At 45.2% G+C, this 21,915-nt stretch overlaps 1 protein-coding gene across 1 annotated transcript in view; it reads right to left on the minus strand.

Moving 5' to 3' along the window:
* Positions 1-21,915, minus strand: part of NSUN4 (NOP2/Sun RNA methyltransferase 4) — a 177,513-nt gene that overhangs the window by 107,733 nt on the left and 47,865 nt on the right. The window contains exons 3-4 of the mRNA XM_078671695.1: positions 16,616-16,770; positions 16,193-16,353 (exon numbers count right to left, since the gene is read on the minus strand). Of these exons, the coding sequence (XP_078527821.1) occupies positions 16,193-16,353; positions 16,616-16,770 (316 nt within the window). The remainder of the gene's footprint in view (positions 1-16,192; positions 16,354-16,615; positions 16,771-21,915) is intronic.

Genomic DNA, 21,915 nt, shown 5'->3' on the forward strand with positions numbered 1-21,915 from the left:
TTGCCCTCGATTTTTCTAGACTCAGAGTCTCTCGGGTTCTTGGGGGCCGAAGAGTCTCCTACCTTGTCAGAAGTCTTCGTGTAATCGGTCTCTACGACCGTGTAGCTGTCGTCTTCGGCGGCAGCGTTGTCTTCTTCCTCGGAGGACATCCCCAGCTCGTAGAGGGACGGAGTCGGGGCCTTCCCCTGCAGGGTGGCGTGTGCTACCCTCTGCCTCTCTCTCACACGAAGGGTCTTCGGGGCGAAGGCGGAACAGGCGTTGCAGTCTCCGCTTTCGTGGTTCACCGGTAGGCAAAGGTTGCATACCGGGTGCTGGTCCTTCTGCGCGTACTTGTGGTGGCAGTTACGGCAGAACTTGAACGGCGTGTTGTCCATCATCGAGCATCCAGGGCTTCCCTGGTCGCGTGTTCGTCGACGGTCGTCGAGGATCTCGATGAAAAACGCCCTCTCCTTGCTGACTTTTCGTCGATGAAGTCCCCTGGAGTCTTCAGATGACTTCTCCTCGTCTTTTCTGTATTTTCTTTCTTCTTTCTCCAAAAATGTCTGGAGCCCAAACGGGAACGATCCAGACCCGACCGCGGAAAAAAAGAATCTGAAGATGGCGCCCAAGAGTGGGAGCTTCCGCAGGAAGCATGCCAACGTCACCGGAAATACACCCAAGGGGGTGTGACGCCGACGCCCACCTGGGCTAAGAAAAGAAAAAAAAAAAAAAAAATAAAAAAAAAAAAAGAAAAGACTACGAATCCGGACCCAACCACAAGACCGCGGAATAATGCACAGCATAGTGAATCCAGAAAGATTCACGCTGCAAAAATATGTTTGCACAGAAATTGATATAATACAGAAAACTATAAAAAACATTTTTGATAAATAAATAAAACTGGAAAGAATTCAATTTCTGTGCTGAGATTTTGTCTCTCTTGGGGAAATGTCTACTTTGAGTAACACCATTGTTTAAATTAGATAGGCTTCATAAGAGGTTTTTTGTATTGCATTTATCTTCTTCCCTCTAATCTTAGCCCTGAACTCAAATGGGGGATACCTTACTGTACACGGGCGAAAAATATGTTTGGCCACATAAAAAGTTGTTCGGATGGTACATAGTACATTTGGAACATCTGTGATTAATGTATTTTAAATCCTGCTGGTCATATTTCACAAACATTTCTAAACAATAGGCAAGTCTGCAGTGTCGCATAAAGTAACAAGTACCTCCTCACTTTTCTTCTTGTCATGTGTCGGGGAATGGCAAGATGGTGGCTGTCGTGTTAACGTTCCACTGTTAATGCAGGGGAATAGTGTCTCAAGAAACATTCTGACATTTTACAGTACTGGGGAATCCCATGAATGTGTTTATTCAAACTTCTTTTAAATCTACAAAAATTGTACCTTGGTGGCAAATTCTAATACTCTGTTTAAATGCTGTCTTTTTGCAACTGTAACCCATCACAATAATGAACAAAAACTCTCTCCACTCCAGTTACAAAGAACTTGTTTCATCAGAAAAGAACTGTTCATAAAAATAAATATACTCCAACTCTTTAAGGAACTCTAGTAATGTTATGCCTACAAATGTGTTTCAATGCAAGTGGGAAAAAATGCAAACCACAATCTCTAGCGGTTTTTTCAAAGTTTTTTTTATACAATCTGAAAAAAATACATTCAAATAAATACATTACCCCTGTCAAAAAAGACAGTCAGTGCAGCAGTACAATGGCAAACCATTCAGTGTGTCCTGATGGCTTCCCCTTGCACACGACTTTGTTTCATGCGTTCCACTCGTCTACACGTCTTCTCTGAATGAATTCACCTGAAAGCCTACATTGAATGCTGAATTTCATAGAGGAGCTCCTAAAAGAACAGTGGAACAAAGGCACAAGGAGACTATGTGATCGGCCCAACATAATAAGATGGATAAGTAGAGGAAGCCAGGATTTAAAATAGTCATCTTAGGCTGAAGCCTGCATTTTCAACTAAACCAGTGACCGTTAGCTACCAAATGCATCAGGGCTCTGTCTTTCCTATTTTTAGCATCATGCTACTTGGACTGAAATGCCATCTTTAACACTAATTTCTAAACTAGCAATGGTGCTTTTGAGATTGTTATATTGAAATAAAGTGGTGTGCTGCTAGATCGGTCTCTGGCCGGCTGGTGCTCTCTGACCCCCAAGATCAGGCAGCCAGGCTCATTTGACAAGCAAATCTACACTGGTGCACATGTTTGCTTTTGTGTAGTCTTGATAAGCCAAGGGTTTGCTCAAGTCAAGGGTCTTCTTCAGGGATCACAGAGTAGTGTCACTTTCTGACACCGCCCCAGGCACTTTGGGCTCAACCCCTGCAATGGCTAGGGCTGCATTCCAATTTTGAGGCTTCAACAGCACCACCCCCCCATCCTTTCCAAATCATTTGGTGGGTTAAAGGGTTAGCAAACCTTGCAGACCCTAACGAGTTGTGAAAGGATGGGATTTTAGAAGCAGATGTTTGCGAGCATGTCAACAGAACTTAATATTGCACGCATAGGATTCTATGTCAGGGCCGGAGGGTCAGATTATGCTTTACATTTTCCCGCTCAAAAGCCTTATCAACATAACATACAAAAGACTACAAATCCCATGAGTCTTTGTACTAGAAACAACAGCAACAACCATAAAGGCAGTCCCATATAAACAATTGCAAGGAACAGCACTTCTTTCTTCACTGCTCAGCAGTCAGTTAAGTGCCTATTCTTGCTAGTGCTCATTTCTGTATGCGTGTATTTCTTGCGTACCTTGTTGGGTGGTGTTAGTTGGGGGCAGTGGTCGGGAACGGCAGAGCACGGCGTGCCCCTACTTCTTTATTTCTGTAGATTCAGTTCCCCTACTTTTTTATTATGAACATGCGTCCCTGGACGTCAGAAATATTCTGTTCGTGGACAGGCGGGGAGCAGAGAAGGAAAAGGCCTCTGTCTCTTACTTCCTGCCCAGACAAGACAAGGAAGGTGTCCGCTTCTGCTCTGCCGCTGGCAGCTGCCCCCTCTTTCTTACTCCTATTCCCTCGCGTTCTGTCTAACTCCTTCTCACTTTTCCGAAAATCATGAATCAAGAAATGGTTCTCACCGTCTCTTCCTGTCGTCCATTTGTACCCCTGTGAAATGGATGCAAAAAAGAAAAACACTTTTGCTGGAAATGCCGTTTTGACATTATTCTATTCCAAAGTGCAGCCTCGGAAATAAAATGTTCAAACTCTGAAAAAGAATTAAATAAAGCAAGATGGAGTGCTCTTAAAGTGGCCAGATCATTTTTTTCAAACCCCAACACATTAGCGCCGCTTTACAGAGTTTGCCAGTAAAGCGCTACTTTTGTTTTCTTGTCTTTCTTTGAACAGCATTGTTTTCCTCCAGTGCCTCCTATCTGGAGGCAGGGCCGGCGCTAGGCTTGGGCAGTGTGGGCAGCTGCCCAGGGCCTGGCACTCTGCCTGCCAGGATGGGGCCACCCACTATGGCAATTAACACCCCACTAGTCCTCTTGTATATCTGCCGATCAGAGTGAAAGAAATGCTTCACAAACGGCCTCATGGGAGGGGGCCACCCCTCCTGGGGCCTCTAAGGGATGGTGTTGGAAGGCCTAGGGGAGGGTACACCTCTCAGGCAGCCAGATCAGAGACTCGGCAGGGCGCCCATTATCAGCACTTTAGCCCACACAGGTTTAACTCAGCCCCAAGCAATTCTCACACCTTCAGTTCGAAATGGGCTGTACAAGAGTTGCTTGGGGTGGCTGAGAAGAGGAGCTGCAGCCCAAGTGGAGTCTGCACAAAGCAGCTTCCCTGAGATCAGAAGGTGTCACTTATGTAGATTTCAGGGGCCTCCCACATTCCCTTTTGCCCAGGGTCCCGAAAATCCTAGGACCGGCCCTGCCTGGAGGTACTGCAATACCTGGTTGATGGGTGGATTGGAAAATGAAATGTGTACGGTGGCTTTGTGTTCACAAATGTGGTCTTTTGAAACCATACTGCTTACGTTTTGTAAGCATATAAGCAGTGGACATTGAAATGGGTCCTTTCTGGGCCCTGTAGTTATTTCTTAACTTTTCAGGCAAAAATACTTGTTGATTTCTGAATAATGACTGTAAAAGCGTTAAGTTCACCATGTTCCTGCTTACATTTTACATGCTTTATTAAATCTTTCATTCCTTATGAGTGTTTGTTTTTTCCAGGATGTTGTTACCTTTTCTTTTAGGCAGCATATTGCTCTTGCCTAATGTGTAATTTGAATTGAGTCGCATCCAGTTATTTATAGCAGGTCAAATTGGATTGTAGCTGAAGGCAGTAGGAGTTTCTCTCAGTGGGGCAGTATGGTGTTCAGTGAGGGAGCAGATGTAGCACTGGGGGCAGAGCTGCTAAATTTAGAACTGGTGAACCAGGTTCAGCCTTCATGAACAGTCCTCCAGACCACTCTCCTGAGGGAGCACATTCCCATGCCAGACCTTAGAAGGCACCAGAAAAGCCCTGGTGTGTTAGCACCAGCAGGTGGACCCTAGCAGTGGCAAGTGTGGGTTCACCTTGAAGGCTTGCCCACCACAATCCATACTGAAGTTCACCTCCAGTCTTGCGGGCAGGCCTACGAAGTAGCAGACCCTAGAGCAACAGTGACTCTGTCACTGAGGTCACAGGACCCCTGAGAAGAGCTGGATCTAGGGCGGTGCGACTGGTGTGACCGCAACGGGCGCTGAGTGGGAGTGTCGTATATTATGGTTTTAAAAGCACTTGCTGCCTCCTTCCTTATTTTAGGCAATAATAAAAATGTCATGATAACTCTGATGAATAAACTTCTTCCTAGAGCGAGATCGGAGATTTGTCTAGTGGAAGTTTTGACTCATGGAAAGATAGCGCAGAGGGTTATTGTGCCTGCTGCAAAGAAAATGTACCAGGCCCATCACAAAGTGCCCATATTGTAAATAGGTCAGTGGGTTACTGCTTTTGTCAGTGAGATCCTTTTGCTACTTGCAGTTTATAAGTTAAAATCCTAACAAAGAACAGTGAGCTATTAACTTTCATCTAAGAGCTGCATACAAACTGCAAGGTATAAACTGGAGCGCTATGGTTTTTTCCCTAAGCCTTTGATTATCCTAATGTTGCAAAAAGTGTTATTTTTGATACAAATCAATAATGATTTTTAAAGAGAACCCCCAATCATGGTATTAAGTTTAAAATTCTGAGTTTGTGTTTCTCCAGGCCAATCACTATTAAACTATACTGTCTACTAGTATGGTTATCAAGTGACTCCTACACCTTGTAGTCATTTGTCTTAAGTAACATTTCCTATACAGTCATTTACACACGTAAAATTGATTGTCTCTGTGTATATTGCTGACGACAGAAACTCCATGGCTCGGAAACTAATTGCTCGTGCTTCCACTTTTAAGCATTTTTGGGACATTCTGTGATTAAAATAAATTCACAAAGTGGAATATGTTTCTAATGTCAATAGCTCATATTAATCGTTAAATAATCATGTGTATCCATTGGTTGAATTACATAACATAATAAGCTGTAACTGGTCAGTGAAATGCCACACAAATACTAAAGATTGGGATGTTTTGCTCATCCTGGCCACACCTCTAACTCCACCCACTGATCCAATCCTCAGGTTATTCCCGCCCTCTGATTCTCCGCCCACAGTTCCCCTACTATTTTTTCCCCACTTCGACCACTGGTTGGGGGCCATTTTAGCACATAAGTGATCTCTGTGCTATTGCGGTATTCCACCCTATCGATAGGACAGTGTTTCTTAAACAGGTACGCCCCCGCCTCCTCAGGGAAACCTCCGCCACAATCCTCCTTCGCCTGGGTCTACCTAAATAAACAACACAGAGCGAAGCAGCAGTTGTTCCTCATTGGTTCAGGCGCATACCCTGCCATAGAGGGCATGGGCTACCTCTTTTGTCCAGTCTCAGCGTTTTTTAATCCGGTGCTGCAGGAGTCCTGTGCGTGCTGTGCTCCGATCTAGATCTCCACAGAAGACGGGGCACTTGTGTGTGTGCTCCCGATGGAGAGAGGAATTCCTCTCAAATTCCTGACATTCCTTGGCGTTGCACAGGGCTGCTTCTGCCTCATGCTTTCTGTAGTGACTGCGCATCGGAGGCAGCATCATTTTCATTGTTCAGTGTTTTCTCATTGCTATTAAGGCACCTAGTGACCTACTTGGCTCCAGAGGGCAGTTCTTCCGCAGAGCGTTTATCTTGAGTCAAGCCCACACACTTAGTGTGCATAAACCTCCCCAAACAAGCTTTCGCTAATCCAAGGGGTTTTAGCTACATTTCCCCTTGTCTGGTGCTCAATATATCGCTACCTTTACATAAACTGACCCCAGGGATGAGAAGCATTCCCTGCTCCCTATCCATGTGGAAAGTGCGTTGGATGCATCCCTGCAAGGGCAGTCTCCTCTGCGATTGAACTCTTGAGCCAAAGGATTATTGAACTTACGGTCAGGAGAACCATGGTGCCTTCATCAGAGGAAGAACGGAGGGAACCCTCTTCTGGTGCAAGAGGCCCGTCCAAGGGTAAAGATAAGCGCAAAGCATGTGCTGATCCTCCCAAGACTGCCGGTTCTCTAGATGCTTTTGAGAGGCTGAACAAGGCCTTCCTAAAGAGGTGCCATGATGATGACGCTCAGGAGGATTCTCCGCTGGGCGATTCTCCCCTCCCCCACAGACAAAGATTTCTGCCCCCAGGATGAGACAGAGGACAATACAGGGGTTGATACAGATCCAGATGGTGACTCGGACAATGAGCCAAGTCCGAGCAGACCCTGGCACTTGGAAGGGGGCACCAAGAAACCCCAGCTGGAAGCACCTCAAACTAACAACACCTCAGATACATCAGGTATGCTGGATCCTGAGGCTATCTGTCACCCCCACTCTGCGGATTGGGTACCGGCGCCCTTGGTGGTGTGTTACGTGACCAGCTGCATCAGAAGACGTATGGATCAAGAGGTCCACGACCGACTGAAGGCAGAGTGTCCTCGACCCGCCCTAGCGGATAATGTGGCTCACACCCCAGAAATTGATGCCAGAATGGCGACATTTATTACAAAGTTATCTAAGACCCTTGTCTTGCCAAGATAAGGTGATGGACATCCTGGGGCCACTCACTAAAATTCCAGACTTCGTCGAGGACGCCAGAGAGACTAGCCACTTGATTGATCCAGTGATTCTCTCGAGTTGGGCCCAAAGAGCCATTTGTTTCCTTGGAAACGCAAATTGTGCGCTATCATCAGCGCATAGATAGTTGATAAAGACTGAGCCCAGACTTGATGAACTAGCCACCACGAAGGCTGGCCCGGTGGCGAATGGAGGCCTCTTCGGAGAACCGTTCATAAAAGACGCGTCTTGGTTAGTTAACACGTTCTCCTCTCTAGATAAAAGGCACAGCAGTCTATCAAGTAAGTTTTCGGTCAACAAATTTTAGGAGGGGCCAGAAGATTTAGTGGGGTGGTCCTCCAGCCGTGCATTCAATTCCAACCACTCCAGACTAAACGTTCCAAGCAGTAGCAGAGCCAGAAGTAGTTCAGGGGCATCTACCCCTCAAGAGGACACGGCAAAGAACATGACAGAAAGGGCGACTTCTGCATAGCCAACAACGCACCGCATGGTGACACCGGTAAGGAATACCCCTTTTTTTCCTACCAGATGTGAGGGGGGAGGCAGCAGTGGTTCAGGCACAGGTGGGCAGCAGTTCCACTGGATGCTTGGGTACTATAGACGGTCACTAGGTTTCACAGGACACCGCATCAACTGTCCTGACCAAGACCTCAGGTCTTCTCACGGGAAGGAGCGCATGAAGCAGATCCCCAAGAAGAGGCCATCGCACCGGTGTCTCTTCATCCCAGAGGCTTCATCAGCAACCTCTTCCAGGTTGAAAAGAAAGACAAAGGGTTCAGGCCAGTGATCAACGTTTGGGATTTCAATCGAAGGGTGGTTTATCGCCACTTCAAAATGGAGGGTGTACACCTTCTCAGAGATGTCCTACTACCATTCGACTGGATGGTATGGCTCGACCTGAAAGATGCCTACCTACCAGTACCAACCTTTCCCCCCACAGACGCCTTCTTCAATTTCAGTGGAACGGTCTCTTTTACGAGTTCACCTGTCACCTACCATTCAGCCTCTCCTCAGCACCCTTGTGCTTTACAAAGATATTAAGACCAGTCATGGAATGGCTCCGAGCACTGGGTGTACGCCTCAGTCTACCTGGACGACATCCTTCTGTTACACCAAAAAAAAGGAGGTGTTACTTACCCAACTTCAATTGACTCAAGCCCTTTTGCAAAACCTATGGTTTATCTTGAGTGACCTGAAATCAGTGTACACACAGGTGCAATGCATGATGCTCCTAGGGTACGAAGCGGATACCATGCAGCAATGCCTGTGATTACCCCAGCTGAAAATACGCTTGTTTGCAGGGAACTGCGCCGTACACTGGCAAAGGAAACGTTCTCCCTGAGGAACTTGGCTCGGATTGTCAGACTCTTGTCTTCAATCCAGGCGATTTTCCCCAGCCCTCTTCATTATCGGGCTCTACAACTCCTGAAAACACAGCACCTACATCGGGGTCTGACATATACTCAACAGATCGCCCACTCTCCGGTGGACCGCTTAGAACTGCTTTGTTGGCTAGAGCACATGCAAGCCTGGAATAGGAGAGCCATCTTCGGCTCGGCTCCAGAACTAGTGATTGAGTCGGATGCCAGTCACCTCAGCTGGGGCACCCGTTGTGGGGACATTGCAACAGGCTGACACTAGTCAGAGCACAAGGAGTCTCTCCATATCAATTGTTTGGAGCTCCTGGCAGGTTCTTTTGCGATTCAGAGACTGGCGGCCAACAAAGTATCCTTCGCCATCCTACTGAAGATGGACAATATCTCCGCAGTGAGATATCAATCATCTTGGGATACGAGATCCAAGGTTCTGGTGGATTTAACCAAAGAGTTCTGGAACTATTGCCTCAGTCAAAACCTGCCGTCACAGCGGAATATCTTCCGGGGAATCTCAATAAGACAGCAGACTGGCACTCCAGACACCTGCAGGATTTCAGTGCCTGGAAGTTGAATCCCTTGATCTTTTAGAGCCTCATGGCACATTCGAGTCCCTGGCAGGTGGGCCTTTTTACGTTGAGTCTTTATTACCAACTACTTGTTACTCGATCCGCTCACGGAAGCGACAAATGCATTCCTGCAGGACTGGTCTCTGTTTTGGGGCTATGCGTTTCCCCCCTTTTCCATAATTCCTAGGCTGACGGCATTAATTAGGTGGCAGAAAGCGGAAGTGATCCTGGCGATGCCGCTCTGGAAGTCGCAAGTCTGGTTTCCAGTTCTGCTGGAACTTTCCTCAGATTTTCCAGTCTACCCCAGACTCCTCATCTGTTGATGAACTCAAGCGGCAAGTTGGACCCTCTGGTTTAAGAAGGGACACTCACGGTCTGGAAGATTACATGAGCCATTGGGAAATCCTGGACCATTTGGCGGGGGCTTCCTCCCTTATCAGAAAGGCATGGGCAGATTCTACAGTCAAACGTTACAAATAGGGTGGCAAAGGTGGTCATGTTGGTGTCTGCGACAGCGTTTGGATACTGTAGGGTCAGATATAGTTCACATAGCGAATTACTTATTAGAATTGATCAATAAGGACCTAGCCTACCAGTCAATTAATGCCAGTCGTTCTACAATCTTGGCAGGGCATGTTCCCCTTCATGAGGTCTCGGTGGGAGAACATTCCCTGGTTTGTAGATTGATGAGGGTTATTCGGTTGTCTCTTCCCCCATGTTGAAAATATTCTTCTTTATGGGACGTAAACATTCTCCTCAGACTGCTTCAATCTGGCAGGATAACCGTTTTCTTTCATGAAAGGAGGTAACAGGAAAACTAGCCCTGCTTCTGTGCCTGATCCCTTGTAAACTAGTATCAGATGTGAGAGCGCTGGAAATCTCTTATCTTTACGGCAGAAGGTGTGTCTTTTACGATTGGCTGAAATCCAATACCAGGTTAGTTCATTATCCGGCGTTCCCGGATCACCCAAAGTTGTGTGTGGTACATTGTCTCAGGGTGTATTAGTCAATGACGGAAGAGTATCATCCCCCTGGTACCTCACAACTTTTTCTGTCATTAAGGAAACCTTTCAAACTGGTCTCGTCCACTACGATCGCCCGATGGGTGAGATGGATACTTAAGGAAGCTGGGTGGAAACCTCATCTTTTGGAGCACACTCCACCAGGGGTGCCATGGCTTCGAAAGCTTTTGCACTAGGGTGTCATCTAAAGGACATCCTTAGAGCAGCGGATTGGTCCTCGGACTGCACTTTTAAGGCCTCCCATTTCAAGTCTATCTCAAGCACGCCTTCGCTAGTGGTCAATCAGCTTTGAACTAGCATAATCTGAGCCTCCGGTCCTGGCATAGAATATAAAATGTACTATTGCACCCTCCCTGGATGTACACGCCATTGGCTGTTGGATAAGTATACCTGCCTTTCGAAAGTTAATCATGTTGATGTCGGTCATTTACCGGGGTACATTGATACATATGAGTTATTGGATGCGTTTCTTCAAACATTTTTCACTAAAGTATATTCTAGCCCATCTCAAGCATGCCTTCGCTAGTGGTCAATCAGCTTTGAACTAGCATAATCTGAGCCTCCGCCCCTGGCATAGAATATAAAATTTACTAGCTGTTGTGAAGGAAAGTTTCAATTCTATTAAGGACGGGGAGGCGAGGATAATCCCCCTTAATTGGCCATACATGTTTGCACCCTCCCTGGATGTACACGCCATTGGCTGTTGGATAAGTATACCTGCATTTCGAAAGTTAATCATGTTGATGTCTGTCATTTACCGGGGTACATTGATACATCTATGAGTTATTGGATGTGTTTCTTCAAACATTTTTCACTAAAGTATATTCTAGTCTTATAAGTGTGGTTTGACATTTTATTTGGTGTTCATTTTACCGGATACTGGTTCCCTCTGTTCTTCGCAGGGTCAGATCAGAAGCAAGTCTATTAAACGGAAAGTGGGATAACATCCGTTTCGCCCGAAGAAAGAGGAAATGATGTTCCTTACTATTGTTTATATGGAACAGCCTCTATGGTTGTTACTAGTACAAAGACTCATGGGATTTATAGTATTTTTTATCTGTTTTGCTGATAAGGCTGCTGAGCGGGAAATTAAAGGAAGAGTAAAGCATAATCCTCGCCTCTGCATCCTTTTTTTAAAACTTATTTTAATTATAATACTGCATTGTTAATCACAAAAATTATTACGTTCTTCATTTACTCGGAATCCGCCCATGGGCCATCAACAAGGATTACATTGCAATGTCCGTAATGTATCAGGGTTACATACCCACTCATCATTTATACTTACAGTCCTTGTACAGTAATCACAATAATAAGGATCATACAGTATGAGTAAGAGAAAAAACAAAAACCTTATAACATTGTACAGCAGTGACTGGTGATTGAGTTCGCTCTAAGGATTGAGCATACCAAACCGTTAATTATCCATTTCACTGGACTGGGCGACCGCTAATCATTCAGGGGTTATGTTATGTGTTGCCAGTACTCGAAATCCCGTTCAGCATGTCTGTCCATGCGTACAATTTTTAGGAGACTTTCTTCCGCCACCCCGTACTCCAGCATGTCTGACAGCCATGTAGCAAATTTTGGAGGGAGTGTTTGAGTCCAGTGTAACGGAATGCGTCGTTTTGCCAGTACTAGGCGTGCAAATTTGTGTCTGGCGCGTGTTCCCTATTTAGGTCTCGCCTACGTAGCGCGCATGTGCTGCATAGGCAAAAATACCTTTTGGAATTGCTTTGGCTTTTCAGCCAAATACGTGCACGCGTTCCATTGCCTTCAATGACAAAGCGTGCACGTGTGGCGATTCACTTGCGGGAGCGAGCAGCGCCATATGGGAGCAATTATCGCTTCTGGCGCTGCTGGCTCTCACAAGTGAAACGCTTTCACTTTTGCCAGCACACCTCCCACTTGTCAGTATGAAACCAGCGTCCCCATTATCTCCCGTTGCCTTCGCGCATTGAAGTTGGTGACAGTCAGGAGCGAGGCAGAGGCCGTCGCCTTTGGAAGATCTTCTGCCGGGAGGAGGGAGGTATGGGTAGGGTCTGAGCAGCACCTAGGGTAGTGGGCAGGCTGCGCGGAGTTAAAGCGAGCTAGTCTCTGAGAGGTCAAATACGTACAATGTAAGTAGTGGAACTGGGTAAGTTTAAAACTAGCGTTACTAGCTACCACCGGACCTGTGCAAATGCCCTTTTCCATTAACAGTCCCCAAGGGGGACCGTCAGGTCGGCGGTTCACCTGAATTTTATCTGTGATGTCTCGTGATGCAGTCTTCTTTAAGGCTTTGTATATGCAGGAGATTAGGCCTCTAGTTGAGCATGGGTTTAGCAGGAGGGCCAGTGTGTGTAACTCTGCTGGTTCATCAGGAAGTGTCCTCTAGGTATTTGGTACCATTCCATTGCTTCCTCATAGGCTAGGAAGGTCCTGTTAGCAAAGAGATCCTCGGCTGTCGAGCACCCTCCTTCATGCCATTTAGAGATGTTCATGACTGCCTTAATTTGACAGAACCCCTGCAACCTTTGCAAGGGGAGCAAGGTTGTGTAGGGCGCACTACGGACAACACGCGTGATCGCCTCTTCCAAGACCGTTGCTACCCATTGGATTATGAATGGGCACGAGCTGGGGACCAGAGTGCCCATCATTAAGTATTTGGGCAGATCAGAACCGTTATTACGGTTCGCTAATAATGCTTTCTCCATATTGTGCCCCTCCATGCACCACTGTGCTGCATATTGAAGCAGTCCAGCAAAATAATATAATCTAAAGGTCCCGGAAACCCAGTCCACTAAATCAGTATCTAGTTTGAGTGTGTCTAATTTCACACTATTCCGACCACCAGCCCAAACCAGGAAAACCAACAATCTATTCAGAGTAACAAACGTAGTGTCAGGGATATGGCAGAGTGTGTTCTGTTGAGGATATAGACACCAAGGTAACAAGACTATTCTAGCCAATGTAACACGCCCCATAATGGAGAGAGGGAGCCTGTTCCAGAACCGGAACGACTCAGCGAGCTTCACGATTACCGTCCCCATATTTAGGGCATATTGATCTTCAGACCTGTGTGTCACCTGTATGCTCACATACCTAAAATGACTAATTTCCCAGCTGAACTCTACTGTCGGGGGATCGCCTCCGCGTCCTTAATAGAATTGAATAGGTCCTTCACGACAGCTATGACATTTTATATTCACTGCACTCAGTTAAAAAAACACAATCTTTCTGGGTTGTGGACATGCAGTGGATTCTGCAAGAGTAGTGTGCCACTCTGCCTGAACTTCGTGCTCCCAGCTGCCGACGAGTGCCTGTCTCAGTGCTAAGGCCAGTAAGTCGTGCCTAGTATCTGACCTCCTGCATGCTGGTTAGGGCTCACTGAACACACAACCCCCTGCACAATGGGCACGCATGACATGCTGTGAAAAGATGAAGTGTGTTATAAATACATCTCAAAAGCTTCCGAACACGTTCTGTTTGTTTGCTGAAAAGATATAAAAACAATGAGTGTCCTCAATTTAAGAGGCTTCTTCTCACAAGGACACACAGTGTTTAGCTGTATGTCCTGTGTATTCAATACAGACAGAGAACCCTTGTGCTCTACAAATGCAAGCATGCTATTCTGAATGGAGACAACCTGTTCTCTAATACACACAGTTTATATAGGAACTTCATATGTTCTTCCCTTCATACACAATACTCCAATGTGAGCAGCTGTGATGCTCTTCCAATGCAAACATCCCCAATTCTAAAACATCTTGGCCCTCTTTCCTTGTGTACCAAAATACAACTCCCAGAGCAGAGAACTTTGTTCTTTTTCCCAGTACCCACTTTTCATACCTTAGAGAAGTCCCTGTTTCATGCATGCATGCATGCATGCAATGTGTCTCATGCAGCGAATGGCATGTACAATACTCTATAAATATGGTTCGTGGAAATGGGAAAGAATTTGACCACCTGAATGTATTTGTTTTTTTTACAAATTAAACATTGGTGCATTCTTAACAGAACTATTTGAAGGTGGTCTATCAATCCCAGCTACCCAACTGACCAAATTGCGTGATCATAGGCAACTGTCTCATTTAATTGTGCCCCTTAGTCCATTATCATTACAGTAGATGTGATGATAAAAAGACAAAAGTAAAGTGAATTAAGGCAACTGTCTATGATCAGATAATTTGAAGATAAAGACAAAGAAGCAAAGTTGGAAAAAGATCATTGACTCGGATCACACAATTTAGTCAAGAGGAGGAAGCCGGAATTAATCCCATGCTTCTTGGTTTCACATTGTGGAATTCAGACACTAGATGTTCACTTTTAAACATAAAACATGCGTGACCCTCGCTGGCCACATATTTCCACACAAACGTGTGCATAGGAGTTAGAAATACAAGTCCCCACCTCAGCTGTGAGGTAAAAGTCCCATAAAGTATCATAATGTAATGGTAGGCACAATGTAATCCAATGCGTTGTATGAACTGACATTTGTCTGGAGTGTGTATGGAAAAGCGAAAGACATTCTTCAGGGCACAGTAACTTTTCGGATGGCTATCCCAATGAATAAGTAATGTACCTTTGGTAATGATCTTTCTGGTGGCTAATCTATTCACCTTCAGATTTATCACCTCATAAAAATCCTCAGGCACTGATCTGGATACAGAAAGGTTTACATAACTACTGCACAGACGTGATGCCCCAACTCTGATCGATTCTAGTATCCTGACATCCCTCCCGCCCTACACCAGATGTAAAATATTGCAAAATCGTATATTGCACCATTCCACTTCTCAGTTCCTATCATTTTTTTGATGGCTTTAAATGCTGGGATGAGTCCGCCAAAACAATAGAACTGTAGTGGAGAAAACTATCTTGGAACTGTATTAAATGTGTAATCCACTCCTCAGAACGGGGAGGCAGGAGATCAGCGAGGGGCCTTTTTCTGATGGATACTTCTACCTGCACATTACTCGCCTCATAAATCAATGCCAAAGCAGTACTCCGAGGAGGTAGGTGTGCAGAGATAATGCAAAAAATAGGCTTAGCTATAACTAATCATCAAGAGTATTTCTCTGCAGCCCTAGTGCACCGGGTCTGGTAAGGGTGTGAACCAAGTCCTGTGTTAACGTCTGACCACATCTGTGCCAAGAACCCTCCTAGATATTGCCAAAGAAAGAGCATTTGCTCAGGTGACATGGGTCAAAATTCCCCATAAGCAATGTGCACCTTTTTATTGAAAAGTATACACCAGGATAACAATGTAAAACCAAGTACCGTAATAAACGGGAAGAAGTCAAAAGATATAGGAGTAGAAGGAGCTCACTACAGGACAGTTAGCTTGACAAAACGAATGAAACAACAACATTGAGCAGAGAGCAACTCAGGATCCACGTGAAATGAAAAAGAATGGATGCCAGGGAGGCCATATACAGCTCTGCGACAGCACATCCGTGGACCACCAGAGTCAAGCTAGATTCATAGCTCCACGTCTGCGCAAGAAAGATATTTCAACTTTTCCAAATATATTCTGGCACCAGGGCAGATTCAGGAGGTGAGGAATCTGCAAACTGAAGTATCCATCAGAAGCACGATGAGAGCACATGGATGTTCTGCTAAGGGTTTGAGCATTCCACAAACATCAAAGTAAAATAGAAAGTCCATCCCAAACAAAGGCAACAGGTCTCTGATAAGTGAATGTGCCAAGTCCCACACAGAGCGCCGATATCCCTGCCAGGAGTGGAATGGCAATACAAGGATCTGTGTGAAGGGAACATATCATCCATCTGACAGACGGTGCATGATCATTTGACAGACCTAGGAAAGCTTGCTTGCCATCCATCATTTATTTCAAGTGCACACAGGTGACAAACTATAATCTGATAAGTACATATATAAAGTTTTCAAAACACATTTGTTTTTGATCACTATAAGTGAGAGAATAGTCAGAGTTTGAGTGGAGGAGAGACCAAAGAGTCGCTTTGCTCCAACCAATGGCTTTATACTTGCTCTTGTTAAGTCAACAGATGTAGGCCACTGTTTTACCATAAACAACAGACAGTTGTATAGATTAGCGACTGGTTTACTTAAATGCAATGCTGTACATACCTTGTCATATCTGCTACTCTCGACTTCACCAATCCTTCTCCCATCCCACGAAGTAATACGGACACTCTCTGAATCGCTGTAGTTTTCGGGGATGTAGCTGTGGAGAACTCTTTGGAGTCGGGAAGTGCGGGAAATAGATACATCATTGGCTGCAAGGTAACCTGCCAAGTCAATGTAATCAGAGCTCTAAAACGTGTGGAGGGAGGTTATATTAACACTAATGATAACAAGAATAACAACAAGGGCAGCGGATAAACATCTGAGAACAAACTATACATAATTTAGTTGGAAAACAAACCTGTAAACTTTAAGTTACATACAGATGGCAACAGCTCATCTACTTTACTAGATTAATAATGGATAACATGTGTGATTGTATCATGTAGGATGTCTCATAGATTATGCACAAATATCTTTACTTACAGCACATCTGAGTCTGAAGAAGGGCTAGTGTTTTTCCGCCTGGTGCTGCACACATGTCCAGGACAATATCACCTGGTCTCACACCAAGAGCCAAGACAGGCATGACCGATGCAGCATCCATCAGATAATATGAAAGAATTCCAGTAATATCTGGTCTAGAAGAAATTAAAACAATAAAATCAGTAAGGCTAATATGTTAAGCACAAACAACTGTAAAAAGAAAGAATGTCTATGTCAAGGTTGGACAAACTAAAATACATTCCCAGGCATAGGGAAACAAAACATTAGATTTTACCTAAGGTTTGCTGAAGGCATTTGCTATTTATTCAGCTTTAATTCAAATATTTGGATTCAAACAAATGTATGTACCTTTAACCCTTTGAAAAAATATACTTTAAACCCCTGCTGTAGTTTCGGACAAACAGATTCACGCACACGTTCAAATTAGAATAATTTAAAACTACTGTTATTTTTAAGTAACGCAGAATGTGCCTCACCAATAGCTTGGTTATGCTGTCTGGTTCTCATTCAAGTGCAAAATATGACATACTTTATAATATAAATGTTTTCGTATAACACTTAATACTGCAGTCAATAATACTCAACTTCCTGGTACTCAATTTCTCAACCTAGGAAAGAGGATGACCGGTGAACTGAGAATGTGAGAATTAAGAGTTTGTAACATGGATGTTACACCAGGTAGCAGCAACAAGAGCCCCCCTAATTGGCTATTAGTTAATAAATCTGATCACATTTTAGTTTATGAAGCAAACAGCTACAAACTACACATAAAACTTATATTTGCACACAAAGTATATATTTCTCATAGTAAATTGAGGCAGATTCCAGGAGTCATGCCAGCGTCAAAGCTGGATATTTAACCCCATGCGCGCTGCGGGTTTTCCCGCTGTGCGCTGACTTTTGCGAAAAGCCGCAGTTGCGTACGACAGGCGTAACTCATGACGAGCTGAACTCGTCATGAGCGTGGAAGGGGTTAAGAGTCCTGGGTAATTATTTGACTGTGGGGATCTATCTGGAAAAATAGTACCATGTCAAGTAGAAACATGAGTGCTTGAAGGAGTAACTGCTCAAGTAAATACTTGGGAATCCCATGGGAATCCCAGGTGAAGACATTCAGACTGATGGTAACAAAAGCACCCAATGGGTGATGCGAGTGAATTAATCAGACAGAGGAGTGAGATAAACAATTAGAACCTCTCTCATTGTCTGTTAGGAATAACTCCAAGTATTCAGTTATAGATAAAAAGCTGAGTTGGGAACTGAGAACGAGGCTAGACAAAAGGATGCAAGAGCATATTAGCCTATGGGGCAGCAATCACAAGGCCAAAAAGAGAATTGTCGACAGATTAAGGCAGCAGCAGGAGTAAAGAACAAATAAAGACAACTATTGCGTAATACTACAGAAGAGGTTGCTGTGCAATCCCATCTTTCACGCCTCAGATTGTTCAAGCAGTGGGGCTGAAGCTCCAAGTGAGTCAGTGCCTGATCTTGAAATGTCTTTAAGCTGCCTAATACAAAGAAAGGGAACAATCTCAGCTAAAAGGAAAGATAGGAGCAAGCAGTCACAGGAGAAGCAGCCACATTTTCTTTTTATTTGAAATCTCTATTGAAACCATGCTCATCGTATAGTTTATACCGTCAAGACATGCTGAATATCGTGGTACATACATGTCAATTAAGTGACACCATCTAAAAACAGAACATGAAACACAATCAGTAGAGATGCTTTTACGGCCCATCACACTTTATACAGCAGTTGTCCACCTACCATCAACAGCCACATTCTTAACCATGGAGAAGACCACCTCATTGAACCATAGGAACAGTGAGGCACCGCTAACAACTTGGCCCCTTGTTTAACATAATAAAGTTCAACATTCAGGATATCTAGCCAAGTACATTACAGTAGGAGAGTTGGTAATAAAAATAGTGAAGACAAATGCAAATAAAGCAGCACCAGAGTTACAAAAGAACGTAGACAAGAGTAGCACAGCTGGACGCGTTTGCAACGCAGTCTGAATCAATGTCATATTGAAAGAATGCGAGTATATTGAGGTTACTATAATTAGTCAAAAGGGAATAATACCAACCTCATAGACTTGGGTGCAGGGTCATTGAGACCCAGGTAGGATGGCCTACCAGCCCACCAGATCAGCAGAGACTATTGCCACTGTTCTTCCGGCAACTGTCGTATTTACAGACCTGGACTTATGTAATGAAGCCATGTTCTGGAATGTGCGGATGGTTGCTATGATGGAATTACAGATGTGGGGATTCTTACTCAGTTGGCCATTGGATGTGGCTGGGGCCTATGTTGCCTATAACCTAATAAAGGAGTTTACTACAATATATTTGACAGTATGCAAGCTTTCTTCAGGGAACTTAACACTGGCGACAAGCTGCTTGCTAGGTTATATGCAGATGAAGCTGAAGAGATGCATTCTGAGACCCCAAGAATACAATCTACAAACTGCTACAATTTCGGGCGACTGGCACCCGCAATACAAGTCTTAAGGAGGGGTTCCTCATGGTCAGGTGGTATTTTTAACCATTTTGGGCCGTTTTCGCCTGTGCGGCCCCTTGCGCTATCCAATGGTTGTCTGGTGGCTTGAGCATTTGGGAAGCTCAAGAGCGCACCATGTGACGCTGCAGAGAAGGGCGAGTGATGTCTCCAGGCAACAGAATGAAAATGCACGCCTTGGTTGGAACGCGATGGCACTAGGAAGCAGTTACATGCTGCAGTGACAAAGCCTGTGTGGAACACCTCGACATTGGTGGGCATTGGTGTTGCTGGGCAACGTTATCTCCACACCTGGAAGCAATCGGACGTGCTGGTGTTGCTGCGTCATGTCTTATACCAAGTCACACACCCTCAGTGGTGCGTTAGGGTGCACAGATATGGCATAATTGTTTGAAACGTCACATTGTGCACCAGGAAATGGTTGCGCCTCTTCAAAGCGCTTCCTCAGCGGAGAATGGAGTGGTAGCGGCGCACAAAACTCTCCTCTACCAACATTGCATACGCCATTCAAGTAGAGCACAGTGATTCAGCTCTCCTTTCATCTACAGCAATTAAGCGGTATTTACAGATGTTGCGCTGGGTGTGGGGAAAGACGGCAACATTTTCACATGACAAGCACTGACACTGTGTGACGTGGCTAAATTGTTACTTAAGTACAGCATTGGATTTCAATTTATCGGTTATCATTTTGGATATCTATATTTCAGGTATTGAGGGGGACTACCAGTGTTCCTTACTGAAAATTATCACATTGTGTGCTACTGCTTACTTTATGTGCATTTTCTTGCCCTTTTGCTGTGGTTACACTGTTTTATTGATAATTTATCATGCAAAACGTTACTGCAACACCATTTTTCCTTACGACACATCCTATAAAATGGCAAAAATTGAGGAAGGTCTTCAGTCACTATGCAAGGTTTTGTGGCACTTCCCTTAGTGTGTAACAGAAAATGTCCTTATTGATGTACTGTTTAGGGCCTGAAGGTCAGGAGTATTTGAACATCTCCCTGAGCTATCCAAACGGCATTCTACAAAACTGAAGGAGTCTGAAATTTGGCTAAAAAAATTTGACTTGCATTATCTTCCCAAAATAAGCACTGTACTTGTGCACTACCACTTCGGGATGAGAATGCAACATCATGGGGAATCTGAGGAACAATACATGACTGAACTGCGTAAATTGGCCACCACTTGCAGTTTTGGTGTCTCTACCGAGGTACGGTTGAGGGTCCAATTTAGGACGGGATGCGTAGGAGATATGGCCAGGGAAATCTTGTGGCAGAAGGATAATCCATCCTTACAGGAAGTGCTCACGACAGCCAAAACACACGAGCATTCTAAAGCGGGTGTAGAAGTTATTCGCAAAGATGAGTGTCTTGCTGATGTTAATATGGAAAACGAGGTATACATCGATGGAAATCAAATATCAGCTTTATTAACAGATTCGCCCGTTGGGAACTCTACATCAACCTCGAATCGCAAATATGTAGTTAGAAGGGCCAGGAGAGATCTCCCAGGCAGATACGAAAGATTTAGACAGCAAAATCACACCCTCCGACATAAATCATGCAATCGGGTCGTTAGCAAAGAAAAAAGCAACGGATATGGACGGATTCCCACTAGAGTACTACAGCACGTTTGCGGCCCAGATAGTGCCCCACCTGGCGTCCACATACGACGATGCCCTAACCAGAGGTACACTACCAGAGTCGTTCCGCGAATCGATGTTGGTGACATTCCCGAAACCCCATAGAGACCCCACACTCCCAGCCTCTTACAGGCCGATAACACTTTTGAACGCAGACTGCAAGATCCTGGGTAAGCTGTTGGCCGATCACTACTGTCAAATTCTCCCAGCCTTGGTACATCCTGCCCAATGCGGCTTTGTGCCACGACCCAACACCTCGCATAATTTACATCGACTGTTTCATATACAGGGCAGGGTAAAAACACTGATTCCCACGTGCGGCGTGCCTCATCGTCGATCTAGAAAAGACATTCGGTACGCTGACATGGCCTCATCTGTTTGAAGTCCTTCGGAAAATAAATATTGGCCCCACACTGATGGCACACACAGATACAGAGGCCTCACCTCTAGGGTGAGAGTCGGCAAACTTATCTTAGCCCCATTCCTGGTGGAGAGGGGGACTAGGCAGGGGTGCCCCCTCTCCTCCTCCTTTTTGCACTGGCAGTGGAACCCCTGGCCATACGATTACGACGAGAGGGGGAAGCATGGGGTATCCCGATAGCGGAAACACTACACTGCGTATCGCTATACGCAGATGATCTGCTGATTTACGTTCGGGACGTAACGGGCAACCTCACCTCGATATGGGCAGCTTTACAGGATTTGGAGAGACCTCAGGTCTCAAAGTCAACTAGGGAAAATCGACAATTTACCCACTCGGTCCCCAACTGGCACCACAGAACATAGAGATAGGAATGCAGATATTGAAGTGGAGCGAAGCGGCCCCCAGATACCTGGGAGTACACCTATATCACTCCCCGGAGGACCTCTACGAAGGTAACCATTGCAAAGCGTTAGCAGGCTTACGATCAGCGGTAGGCTTCTGGAAGACACTACCCCTGGCGCCTATCGGGCGGGTAGCTATAGCTAAAATGATAATGGTTCCCAGAATGCTGTATTACTTCACGAATCTTCTAGTGCTCCCACCTCGGTCCTTCTTACGTGACTTGGATACGCTCCTCACAACGTTGATATGGGGGATGGTCAACAGAGTAGCACTGCGCACGCTGT

This window comes from Lissotriton helveticus, chromosome 1_2, assembly GCF_964261635.1.
Source record: "Lissotriton helveticus chromosome 1_2, aLisHel1.1, whole genome shotgun sequence".
NCBI lineage: Eukaryota > Metazoa > Chordata > Amphibia > Caudata > Salamandridae > Lissotriton > Lissotriton helveticus.